The 13,583-nt window shown below is 45.4% G+C and overlaps 1 protein-coding gene across 1 annotated transcript in view; it reads right to left on the bottom strand.

The window, feature by feature from the left end:
• The window catches only part of CCN4 (cellular communication network factor 4), a 36,183-nt gene extending 22,858 nt beyond the window's left edge, over positions 1–13,325 (bottom strand). The window contains exon 1 of the mRNA XM_052788265.1: positions 13,064–13,325. Coding sequence (XP_052644225.1) covers positions 13,064–13,111 — 48 coding nt within the window. The 5' untranslated portion in view covers positions 13,112–13,325. The remainder of the gene's footprint in view (positions 1–13,063) is intronic.
• Between the last annotated feature and the right edge of the window lie 258 nt (positions 13,326–13,583).

Raw genomic sequence — 13,583 nt, 5'->3', positions numbered from 1 at the left:
ATGTTGATAACACTGATGTTTTCAGTTGTTGCTCAGTAGTGTTTAGACTAAAGTCAAGGATTTTTCAGCTTCTCATGCCCAGCCAGCGAGAAAGCTGGAGGGGCACCAGAAGTTGGCACAGGACACAGCCAGGGCACCTGACCCAAACTGGCCAACGGTGTATTCCATACCATGGGACGTCCCATCTAGTATAGGAACTGGGAAGTGGGGGCGGGGAATCGCCGCTTGGGGACTAGCTGGGTGTCAGTCGGTGGGTGGTGAGCAATTGCACTGCGCATCATTTGTACATTCCAATCCTTTCATTCTTGCTGTTGCCATTTTATTAGTGTTATCATTATCATTATTAGTTTCTTCTTTTCTGTTCTATTAAACCGTTCTTATCTCAACCCGCGGGTTTTGCTTCTTTTTCCCGATTTTCTCCCCCATCCCACTGGGTGGGGGGGGAAGTGAATGAGCAGCTGCATGGTGCTTAGTTGCTGGCTGGGGTTAAACCATGACAGAAGGTGAGCAAAAATATGTGACTTTTGTTACTCACATGGTACTTGGGGTATCCTTCCTATAGAAAAACAAAACACAGAAACACAAACAAGCAAACCTTTTACAAAAAGACTGATGTAAAATGAGAAGGAACAACATTTTTTTCCAAATACACTCATTTTTTAAGCCAACAACTAATAATTTCAAGCCTGTTACAAACTGCACTGTGGTTGAGGGGAGTTTAGAGCGGATCCTTGGGGACCAGGGTCTCACACCCCATGTTCACAGAGCCCACAACCATTAACTCCCCAAACCAGAAGTGAACAGATACTGCCTGCTTTTTTAGTGGCTTTTCAGAAGAGGATGCCTGGGGTTTACATTCACTCCACTATGTTTTTGTCTTATTTTTCATCTTTAAGAGTGATTTAGATCCATATCCTGGGTTTTTTTCAGGTGATTACCCAATTCAGGGTAAATGTTGTTCTATCATTTCATTCAGTAGATCTTAATAGCATCAGATGATCCATATAGGTAGCAGTTTGGCAAAAAAAGAGTGAAGACTGTAGGAAGTGTACCTCACTTAAGCTTTAATAGCATTAAAAGGAAATAAGATGATCACAAAAAATTATGAGATTAAAAGATACAAAAAAGCACTGGGGCTTTCCACAGACAGAGGCTGAAAAGCCAGGGCAACTCCTAGGAGGCAGCAGGTACACTCGTAACTTTAAGATAATTCAGAATGACTACTATTCAAATATCTTATATAGATTTATTTAACATTAGTGAGAAGGGAATAAAAGAATGGTTTTGTTCCAAAACAGTGCTTCTTCAGCACTGAACTGGGGTTCATGCAGAAGTTACCACCCACAGATGCTCCAAGATCTTCTCTGCAGTTCCGAATTTAAGAGGAGTTTGTTTTTAATAGTTTGGCTGCTTGATAGCATTCTTTAAAGAAAACCCTGAATTCAGATTAAAAATATTCACCTTGATGTTCTCCCACAGTCATCAAGTTCCCTTACCTTGCAATGGACAATTTCTCTACATCTTCTGCATTGGTCTGGATTTCCACGGAGTGCCACATTTAAAATGCTAAAGATCTGGCATGGGAAGGATCCTTCTTTTGGCTGCTAGCTCATGGCTAGGAACGTAATTCTTTCCCTTTCTGAAAAGCAGCAGGGCTTGGCCCAGAATATTTGGCTTGCAAGACTTGGATAAATTTGGTTAAGCCCTCATGTAAGCTGAGGGCCATTGCATTGCAACACAGTTTTGCAGCAGGTATTTGCCCATCTCCTGCTCTGGAGCCCCATATGAAGAGGAGACCACCTGAGGCTGTGAGTGCATGGGCAACCGAGTCACCAGTCTTGGTTTAACTGCTTTGGTCAGCCCCAAGCTCTAGCCCCGAGAAACAGCGTGTCCTTGATTCTGACAGGATAACAACATGGGGTCCTCTCACCCATGTTTTAGCTGCCCATAGCAGCGGCTGAGCAGAGCATCAGGGACGAGGAGCCAGCAGGATCGCAGGGAGACACAGCCAAGGGGAGCTTGGAGAAAAGACCACCCATGTAAGTCTCCCATGCAAGGCTTGAGAGATCGGCTGATCCAAACAACTTTTCTAAGGGGCATTTGGTTTTCTAGCAAGAACTGCTACAGGGCAGCAGTCAGCAGAGTGATAGTTACAGACAGCATCTTGTCCCATGTGCTATGAAAAAGGAGAAGGGGTAGGCGATAAGTCCCTGAAGAGGGGGATCAAGCTGTTCCTGAAGAACTGGCCCAAAAACAGCAAAAAGAGTAAACTCCAGCAACGGGAAGGAGGGGACTCAGAAGAGATCAGAGCCAGCTCTCAAGCCAGCCTGGGCTTTGCATTACAGACATTATTCCAGACATGCTTGAAGCTCAGATCCTGTTTTAATATGCAAGAGAAAGCCCCCAAAAGCATCTGTATCTTCCCTCCCACCCCCAACAAAAGCTGACACATTGCAAATGGGGAAGGAAGAAAAAAGAGAGGGGCCAGTAGATTTGCCCTTGGCTTTTACAAGACTTTGGGGACAAAACCATTACTTTTGAAATAAACACAGTGGAAACTACAAGCAAGGAAATGATAACACCTCCTGGCATAAATTAATGAAGAAAAAAGTAAAGGAGTGAAGTTATTAGGACAGGAAAAGTATGTATTGTACTGGAGAATGAATCCTCCTGCCCCTGAAGTCAGTGGAAACAGAACTGAAATTCAGGGCTTTGGTAAAAAAAAATGCCAGAGGATGAACCTAAAACAACTGGTGCAAGCGGTAAATGTGAAGGCTGATATACTTGGAGGTATCAGCTTTCTGGATGGGAATGCACACACGGCACTTGCAAGAGCAAGCAGAGCATGTCACATTCTGCTCCTAGGAGGCATTGCTCATGGTGGAAAGCAGCATCTTTCATGAGGATGAAACTATTGAATAACCCTGTTTTAATCTGGGGCCAAGAAATGAAGTGACTGTCCCAAAGGCAGACAGGATGTCTGTGGCAGAGCCAAAAATAGCAGTTAGATTTCTTGTTCCTACACTGTAACCATACCATGATCCCTCCTCCTACACACAGCTAAAAACCTAAGTTGTTTAGTTCTTACTGGATGCAAAAAAGAAATTGTTCCACTGAGCTGACTCTCAGATGCTGTCAGTTCAGCAAAGTCAGTTGCTTAGTGTTTTAACTTTTGACCATCAGATGCACCTGATGCCTGCAAAAGGGAAAGACTCTTTCACCTCTCCAATACCTTCAAATCCAGAAAATCAGTGGTGATCAGCAGTTTATAACTTGATTCATCCATGCAAATTGATGAAATGGGTCTGTCGCACATGATCCACTCTTGCTTGCATGCAGCTATGATACCTGCTGGGGCCCAGGTCTAAACCAACCAGGTGACAAAACTCCCGTTTCTGATCCAGAGACCTGCTGACACCATGAATGGCATAAAATAAATAAATAAACAAACCAATAAAAAACCTTGCTCAGTCCAGGGTATTGCTGCAGCTCTACCACAACCCACTCACATGGGGAGTCCTGCACCCTGGCACTGAAGCGCTTTGACAGGTCACAAGGAGAAAGTTGCTTAGACTTCATGCCCATCAGCACCTACATGCCTCCCAAAAAACACACCATGCAAATGCTACCACTTCCCCATCCTAAACAACCCCAAACTGCAAAGTTGCAACATCTCAGCCCTTAAGCAGTTAACGCTGCTTCTTTCACACATAGAGGAGGACACCAGCTATGTCTTTTGTCTCCAGAAGGCTAGAGATGAATTTCTAATTATATGGGTACTGACATTTTTGCTTGTCTCCGAATAACTGGTGTTGGCTGCCTGTAGCCCACAGCATGCCAAGCAGGAGCAGGAGCTGTGCCCAGAGCCTACATGCAGGCACAGGTTTGGTCACCGAATTCCCTGACACGCGAGGGCAGTGTTGGTGCACAAATGACAAGGCTGTGGTCCTCCCCAGCAGCCTTGCACAGCACCCTGCTTCTTCCGAGCATCCCCCTGGCCAAAGCTCCTCCACAGACACGATTTGTGCCAGAAAAACCACATTTGGGAAGCGTATGGGGAGGGAGGTGTTAAGCCAAAATATTTATATCCGCACAGCTCCCGTTGTAAAGGTAGTTTTTCTAAGAAAGCTTCCCCTGTATTTTACGGGGTGAACAATAAAACTAGGATCAACACCTTTATGGTCATATAGTCACACCGGAAAGAGACAAATGCAATTCTTTAATTGTTCTTCTACTAAATGGTACAGTCATCAAGGATGCAGAGGTTTTAAAGGGATCTCAACTGCGCTGCCATAATATCCATTTATTCCTCTAATCAAATACTCCAGCCTCCCAGATGATATTCTGGAAAGTATTTTAATATTGCTGGGGGGGAACAGTCAAAAATATGACACAAACATCTCCTCGAGTGCAAACAGACTGCCTATATGACACATATGGAATAACTGACACAAAACATAAAAATACGGGGGGGATGTGGGTATATGCATATGTGTATTGTATGTATGTACATGTAAATCACACATAATTAAGCATATCATCTAAATGAAGCAGAAGCATCTTATCTGTGCCTGAAACCAGGCACGTAATGCATCGTTCCACCACAAGCTCAGGAGCTCACCCACACCCGGGCAGCTTTGGCGGGCGAGGAATTCACCAGCCTGCACAAGCGCAATCGTACCACCTCTTTGGGGAACCCCAGTGCACCGAGGAAGCTTAGTAGAGGTTTTGATGTAAAATATGGAAAAATAAGTCAAGTGACCTCCAGAAATCCACTACCTCATAGACAACACCTTGCAGCTTCTTTGACCTGTATGTATTTTTTAAATGTAATTTAAAAAATGTACACTTAGCACTCTAATAAAACAGTGAAAATTAATAGTGAATGCTGTCCATAAACGAACTGCACTGTTAAATAGCAGGGATGTCGTTATATATTTAACTACAGTAACTGCAATACCTAGGGTCAAATGTGGAAGAAAAACTCACAGCAAGAAGCCAACGAAATTTGCCCTCATTCTCTTGCATCCATGTATATCAGCCCACACACAGATGCTGTGGGTATGACCTCGTCCTCCAAGACCAAGATCCAGCAGGCAATACTGCCAGCAGTGCTTATAAATAAATCACCTGCTGAATGGCCAAGCTAGTTAATGGAACCTGGATATTTTCCTAATTAATTTTCCACCCTTTTTTCCTCATAAAAATGTAACCAAAAAGTTTTATAGTGTAATCCACTTGCAGATTCTCAGCACTGGCTGCAGTTTTTGTGGTTTGGTCCTTCCTTGCTAAACAGCTAAAATGACCCAGCTGTTACTCTAAAACCAGGGAATTAGTAGCCTGCGGGCAGCCAAGTACATGTGCCAGCCACTCAGAGGAGCGCTTAATTTCCCTCATATGGATTTTGATGTCTCTGCCTTCTTGTCAGCCCAGATACAGAAGGTTCCCTCTCTCACAGCAGATATAAGCTGGTCATCATGAATGTGACCTATAGCCTGCTTGGTTATCATACACATCCAGGAATATTTTGGTGGACTTTAAAACCCAGAAAGGAGGATCCACAAGTCCAAAGAACACAGATGCAGAGTGGCATCTTGCACCACAAATATGAGAATGCCAAGGATACCATTTATCAGGCATGGCAGTGACAATGACACAAGTGTTTAGAGCATAGTCAGGAGATGCTTTATGATAGTGATGGCACTTTTTGGGGAAGTTACCAGTCTCTGCAGAGAGCTGGTTCATAAGTTGTCTGCCCAGTGCAAGATGTCTGGCCCCTTCATGGAGTAAAACAAATTCACCAGAGTCACTGCCTCATATGATTAGTGTTGTCCCCAAAAGGCACCAAACTGGGTTTCAGCGAAGCCATGCTCCTTTCTTTTCTGTATAATCATCCTGTCACAGGCCAAGCATACGTATATGGAGATGAGGAAACTTCAGCAAAAGAAAGAAACAATCCCCCACTCATCTTGCTGTCTCTTGTTACTCGAAAAGCTTCAGTAAGAAAACACCAAAAATGAAAGCAGGATGGTAGTCTGGAAAGCTGCTAGAGCATGGAAAGGAATCGAAACTTTTAAACCACTCAGAAATTAAAGTTTGAGTTGCATTCGTAAATTCTAGAAAGGGGAAAGTGCTACCATGCACATGTAGCTAAAAAATCACTGACTTCTAAAAGAAATTTAAAAAAAAAAAAATCCCTGAGTCATCCAGAGCAATTTTGGTCAAAGTTGTTAAGTCTATGTGGGTTACGCTGCTCTTGGTGACACATAGCAAGTTTTGTGTCAGGTATTGTACAGAATTACAGATTGCTTACTACTACTGACTTTACTGTGTTCTTTCCGTTATATACAGATTCTACATATAATAGTTCCATGTTTCTAAATCTAATGTAACTACTAACTCACTCAAGCTAGACAGCTGCATGCTAGAGATGTAATAATAAAACCAATGCTTCATATCCACCTGGAAGCCTTTCACTGGAGGTGATTTCAGTATGCTAGGAAGGGAAAGGACAGGTTCACCTTAAGCTGAGTAGGAGGAGTTTGTTTCAGCTCTAAGAAAAAGGCATAAAAGCAGCCAAAGCATTACAGGTATTGTGAGTTCTGTTCATCTGAGTGTCAATGAAATGCTGGACCAAGTGGCCTTGCTATGCTGCCCCATCACCAAGCACGAGATATTTTTTCTTATAACTCCTTCCAAATCTGCAAGGCAAGCTCTTAGGAGAAGGTCCTTGTGCAGGGCTGGAATTTCTCCATGACAGTAAAGACCTAACTGCACACATGTCCAGCAACATCAGGATCCAGGTGACTCACAACCCTCCATGGATGATGCATAAGCTCACAATTATTTCTTCAAATACCTCTCAGGTTTCCCTTTGGGCTCATTGCACGCCATCCTGGAGTTCATGAAACTTGGCCTTCCAGTTTGCTCATCTCTCATTTGCTTTATAGGTTAAGTAGAATGACAGACCCAGACTAATAAAACAGAACAACGTGGGAGCTATTGAGAAAGAGGAACACAGAGATGACCACACAGTCCTGGAATGCATTACCAGCCCAAGTATTAGAAATTCATTATTCAAGTTGTGCTGCAAAGCTTAGCTTAAGTTTTATCTTCTTCCACAGCTGTTTCAGCCTAAAGGCTCTCCTTTCCTTCCCCATCCACAAGAAGAATTACTTGTAGAGCAGAGCCAGCTGTTGGCACCCACAGAGGTAAAAATGCCTTTTCTCCCTTCTACTTTCCCACACCTAGCTCAGATGCAAGGATTACAAGTCAAAGCCCAGCAGCAGTCTATTAGAAGACACAAGGGATTAAGAGGACTCCAGAAGCTTCACCCAGGATGCCAGAATAAGCAGCAGCCAAGAGGGAAACACATAAGGTTTCAGTATGGATGCAATCAATAACAGAGGCACCAGTGGAGGTGCCTCTCAGAGCTGGGAGACCACCAGGGTGCAGGAGAATCAGTGATCCTCACCCACAGCTAGGAAACCCAGAGCAGCACTGGAGAACATCTGCACAGGGCTTCTAAAGCAGCAGAATCAGAGTCCCTTGAGCCAGGAAGACATCTGTAAAAATAAAGCCCTGTGATCCCCCTGCCAACCTGCAGCAATGGGAGGCTGAAGGTAATTCATCTCAGGAGACCCTGGGTGGGACAAAACTTGGAAGAGGGAGTGAGGGGAAAATTGGGTATTTTAAGCCCAGTCCAAGAAACTGGGTCTGAATTCTTGGTGAACATCAGAACACAGAAAGAAAACAAATGGATAGACTTCGTTTGGGCCCATCACTGGCAAGCTGACAGCTGTCAGTCAAAGTTTCTATTTAATAGGAACAGAAAATTCTACTTTTGACATAAGCACCTAAGAATGAGGATGGTTGAGCTGTATTATAAGAAAGCAAAGGGGGAATATCTTAATCCAGGGTGCCTACCTGCACCTCCTGGTGACAAACTTAAGTCTGAACCAGTGAAGAAACCTTACCCTGCTCTCTGGTCCACAACATGAGATGCTGTCGGTCTTGATACTCAAATGTATCTTCAGCTGAAGCTGTGGGCGTTCAGCTTTTGCCAGGCCACAGCTGCCAATGTTCACATACATGATACTATTTCTTTTTGTTTAAAACAACTTCATTTCCACTTGTGCATGAGAGCCAGGGCTGTCCAGACAAGAATGCTCAGGACCCCGCTGGGACATTGAAGCCATCCAAAAAGAGCAGTTCTCAGTAAGCTGAGCACTGGGAAGATGCTAAAGCAACTCTTACCATCCCAACGTGGGAGCCTAGAGCTTCTGAAGAAAGAAGTCAAATGTCCCATGTGGGTGTGTGGAGGACTTCTGAAATTTTTAACTGGTGCCTTTTCATAGCACCTGTGGAAGGCAGGAGAAGTTAAACATGCATGAGCCTTTCAATGGACAGACTCCCAGTATCATCATGTAAAGCTCTTCCTTTTGTTAAACCCCACAGTTATCATTTTAACTAACGCCTTTCCCTGGAGAAACCCCACTAGCAAAGTACTCGCCCTGCAGGCAGGGCTGCTGCAGTGTGGAGTGGGGACAGGACCTGCCCGAGAGGACACAAACAGGCAGTGGCACAACTGCGAGGTGGGTGAGGAAGCCAGTCCCTGTCCCCAGCTCTGTCTTGGTTAATGTTGGCAAAGACACTGTTGCACACTGGCAGCTGATGGCTATCAAAGCAAAGTCAGACACTGATAGGAGAAGTTATGAAAAAAATGCATAAAAGCCTGCTGCTCTCAGCAAAAACTCTGTGTGTGTGTTTGTGTATTTAGGAGGCATCTTCATCAGAAACAGACTTGGGTCTGGACCTCTGATCCACGTGAAGCACATTCAGTGCTACCTTCAGGATGTTGCCTTGGCAATGATTCCATTCTGCAAGCATATTTGTGAGGGGGGACTGTCAAATGGAAGATCAGCTTTGGGAAAGCCCCATGTATGATGCAGCCATGCCCACGGGGATTATATCTACCAGCTTTGAGCCACGAGATAGTCATTTGCATAGCTGAATCTTCAGCTGCTATAACCAGTGTAATTTTAATTGACATCTACAATTTATGGAAGTGTAGGATAGGAGCCCTTCTAAAGAGAAGTGTATCAAACCTGTCTCTGGCAACCAGATGCTGTCAAGCAACAGGGAATGGTGGGAAGGTTAGAAGGACAAGACACATCAACTTTGAACCTATTCTGCCTAAGATTATCTATGCATCATCATCCATATTGCAAGCCTGTAGTCTTCCATTAAGAAGCACTCAATAGACAAACCTTAGCTCACCTCCCCTGGAGAGCCACGGGATTTTTGCAGGCAAGAATAAAGGTGTCTGGAACCTTTAGCATTAGACTATATATGAGCTGCTAGCAAAGCAAATACATAAATTAATAAATCAATCCGTAGCTTTTTCTTTTCTTTCTTTTTTTTTTTTTCTTTGCTTCATGTTTGGTCAGAATGTGGTCTTGCCTGGAAGAGCCCAAAGAAATGTAATAATTTTTTCCTGCCACCAAATCTAAACATTTTACAAATTAAATTCTTGGCCTCACATCTGTGCCAATAAATCTTATAAAAAGGAGAAGGAAAAACCACGCATTATGGTTCTCAAACTACTTTCCACACAGCCTGGGGCAGCCCTGAGTTTGGGTCATTATCAGTGACTAACTAGTGAAATCAATGCTCACAAAGGAGATGGTGCCTATATAAAACCATCTTTGAATATCTCTCTCCTCCCTCAAATGCACTAAAGCCAAAAGCCTGGTGTTTGTGTGCCGTGACTGCCATCACATCAAATAAAAGCTTCAATACCTGCCTACTAGTTGATGCGATGAAGAGCAACACCATTCTTTTCTATTTGACCTGCTGCTTACCAGCACCATTAAAGGAAAAGTCTGCAGGTTTGTATTCACCTTTTCTAAAATTTATTTTAGATTTTTAGATCCACACACCACCTATTTCTCCACTTCAAATGTTTTAGAAACCTCCAATGCTGTTCTTCCTGTATAACCTCCTTTACTAATTTTCTACAAAGTGCAGAACTGCATTTGTAATCATCACCCTGGTTTGGGACATTTAGTCCAATCTGAACAAGGGGTCTTTTATCTACTGAGTCATCTGGACTAGAGGCTGAAGATCCTGGCTCTGATTCCTCAATGTGCAGCACTGAAAGGGGCCAACACATCCAGCCTTAAAGTCCTTGCTGCAGAAATGACTCAGGCACTGAGGAATCTCAGCCTGGTTCACGGGACTTGGGGTCCCATGATCTCTGCCCTTATATCTATGAAAAAAAAATATTTTAAGAAATGTTTGAAAACTTATGTCTGCAATTCCAGCTATGCTCAGCTATTTTTCTTTTCCCAAGCCCATCGCCTGTGCAGTTATGCCCTAATAAAACTCTGTTGATAAAACTGTTTAAGAACTCAGTAACTGCCTGTAGCTTAATACAGTACTGGGGGACGGGGAACACTGCCGCAGAATCTGATAGCTGCCTTCTGAAATGCCCTTTGAGACCTGTTTGACCTTCCCATATTAACTCCTCTGTCTTTCTCCCTGGAATGGGTATATACATTCCAGTTATACTCCAGATAGTCAACCCTCCTCCTTCCCTGTGGAGAATCTTTTTCTGTCCATATTTCTTCTTATAAGTGAAGAGTGACAAGTCCTCAGGGAGGCCACAGGGCTTTGCCTCTGCACAGCGACCTGCCTGATGCCAACACTCCATGAATGCCTCTGCAGCGTTGGAAAGATCTTTATTACTGTTGTGTTGATGCCACCAAAGACGCAACACAATAGACAATGAGGTGGGGAGGTGTCGGAGCTTTACCAGCACTCATCTGTTAAGACCTGCGTGACTTAGCTAAGGTATGGCTAATGAGCAGGGTGGCCATGCCAGCTAAATATTCACAATATCCTATACCATTTGCAATATCCCTTGCTCCTTCAGACATCCTTCCTTTAAGCAGACCAAACCAAGCCTGCTCTTCTCCCAAAAGTCCTTTAAATATTACATAGACTAAAACTGCCTCCTAGTTGCTTTCCCCAACCCCTCTCATCCCTCCACGCTATCATTCTTTTCATCCCCATTCCCTCACTCCCTTGTGTACACCAGACAGAAATCTGCCCTTCCTCAGCCTAGCAACCCGCTGTCACATCCCAGTTCTGGTCTGGAGAAGACCCATAGAAAGCCACGTCATTACAGGGGAAATCACCCCTACTCAATGGTTTCTAAGCACACCCTTCCAAGGTCCAACTCCACGGGTATGTTTGGGAGGTAACAGTGCCCCTGGGATGCTCCAGAGAGACACAGCTTCACCTGCTCCATTCAATGGAGAGCTGGAATTGAAACAGCTGAGACCCAGGACTCTTTTTAGGCTATTTTTGATACTGTTTCAAACTCTTTTTGAGATACTCTTTAGGCCAAACTTGCTGCCAGCAGTAGTTGGATTGCACCCACTTACCCCCACAGCAAGCACATGTGTCTGCATGCACTCACACATACTTTCATGCTACAGCAGCTTTTTTTACAAACATCCTTGATATTAAGGGAACCCAGGACAACCACTGTAAAATTTATAAGGCTCACACAGATCTCCTCTAGTAACACTGTTGGGGGGGGCAGGCCTCCCTCTGGGAGGTTTTTTACTTGCTCAACAAAAATCAACTGAGGTAAGAATCAGCTTACCTCAGAGAGCCCAAGAGCTTCATTTTGTTTGTTTGTTGTTAGTTTTGTGTTTTGTTTTGTGTTGTATTTTTTTGCTAGAAGAGGCACCACTATCAGTCCATCTCCACATTCAAGCAGGACTTATCGCTTTGCCATCTGCTTTCACACAGGTGCGTCTGGCGTACCATACCACACCACGCGTGCTACTTTCTTGCTTTAAAGCCTCGCTTTACCTCGCAACACACAAGCCAACCCCTGATGCCAGCAGCCCTGCAAAGCAAACCCCCCCTCCCCGTGCAAAGCTGCTGACATTACCCCCCCCTTCGAGCAGCAGCGATGCTCAGAGACAGCTTCACACGTGTCTGGCTCAGGGAATGCCCCGGCCTCAAGCCGGGTACCCCAAAGGGCTCCCTAGGATCCACCTCTCTTTCGGGGTGCCCAGGGCTCCCCGAGCGTCGCCTCCGGGCGTGGGGAGGAGGATGAGGGACATCGCGGGTCGCTCTCCCGGTGGGGACAGGCGCTCCCCGCACCCCCCTGCCTCCCTGCCGCCACCGTCACCTTCCTAAAAACACCTTCCAACAGCTCTCCACAGCCGGCTCGCTCTCTGCCCCGCGGGTTTTACGCCAGCCGCAAGCACGCACCGGGAAAAAAAAAAAAAAAAGAAGAAAAGCAAAACTCAAACACCTTCTGAAATGAGCGGCTTTTCCACCCAGGTTTTTCCAAAGAGGAGGGGAAGGAAAGCAGCTACTGCCTGCGTGGACCGGGCAGCTACAAGAGATGGGGAGAGAGGGAAAGAAAACCCTCCTCCTCCGCCGGCCCCCAGGCAGCGCCGGCAGCGGCACACCTGCGGGGAGCGGCCGGCGGCACCGCCCGGCTCCCGGCCCGTTCCCTGCTCCGGTGCCGGCCCCGGGACTGCTTCGGTCCCGGCCCGCTTTCCCCTCCAAGCCGCTGCCCTCGCAGCCTCGCCCTGGCTACTTCGGGCAGGAAGGGGTCATCTTTGCCTCCTTCTTTTGCTCCGCAATGCAAATAGCGGCAATAAAAGGAAAAGAAAAAAAAAAAAGGAAAAGAAGAAAAAAAGGAAAAAAAAAAACCACCCCACACTACAGTTTTCTGTGCAGATCCACCTGGATGCTGTGCAGAGGTGGACTTAACTCAGAGACACTTCTGCACCCTTTCCTTTTTCCTTTTTCCTTTTTCCTTTTCCCTTTCCTTTCCTTTCCTTCTTTCCTTTCCCTTTCTCTTTCCCTCCACAGATCATCTTTCCCTCCTCTCTCTCACATCTCCCACCTCCCCAAAGCTTACCAGTGCCCACCTTCCCACATGCAGGGCACTCAGCTCTCCCAGCCCACCTTGCATTAACCCCAAGTGTGTTTGCAGAAGACGAGTCGCTCCTGCAGTTTCCCAACTCACCTGCAAAATGCTGCTTGTTGCTAGAATCCAGGGCAAAAGCCACCTCATCCCTGGAAGCCGGGATTAAATACATTGATTGAACCCAGATTTAGAGCCGTTTTGAACAAAAACACCACTTTGGGGAACGCAGAGCAATCCTCAACTGGCAACCTAGCCTAGGCACTCTGCCTTTTTCTCTTGGCTCTTTGGGGATTTTATTAAAGACAGATCTGACGTCAGGGTGAAGGACAAGCCCTGCATTTTTCCTCTGGAGAAACTTTTCCTGCCTTCACTTCTTCATTTTTGTGTGTGGTGTTGTCCCACCTCCTGCATTTCAGTGTATCGCCGTTAGCCAAAGGGCTCTTAAAGGGAAAGCTGCAGCGCTGTGGTCCATCGCCCTGCCATCTTAGCACAGCACCGAAATGCTCGGGGCTTACCTCTCGTGTTGCTCGTGGCATTCAGACTCTTGCAACTTAGCCAGCACAGCAAGAAACGTTTGATCTGGCTTTACTGATTGTGATTAATGACCTGACATGTGTAC

Source organism: Harpia harpyja, chromosome 5 (assembly GCF_026419915.1).
Source record: "Harpia harpyja isolate bHarHar1 chromosome 5, bHarHar1 primary haplotype, whole genome shotgun sequence".
NCBI lineage: Eukaryota > Metazoa > Chordata > Aves > Accipitriformes > Accipitridae > Harpia > Harpia harpyja.
The sequence above is the reverse complement of the archived record's forward strand: the minus strand, read 5'-3'. Positions and strand labels throughout refer to the sequence as shown.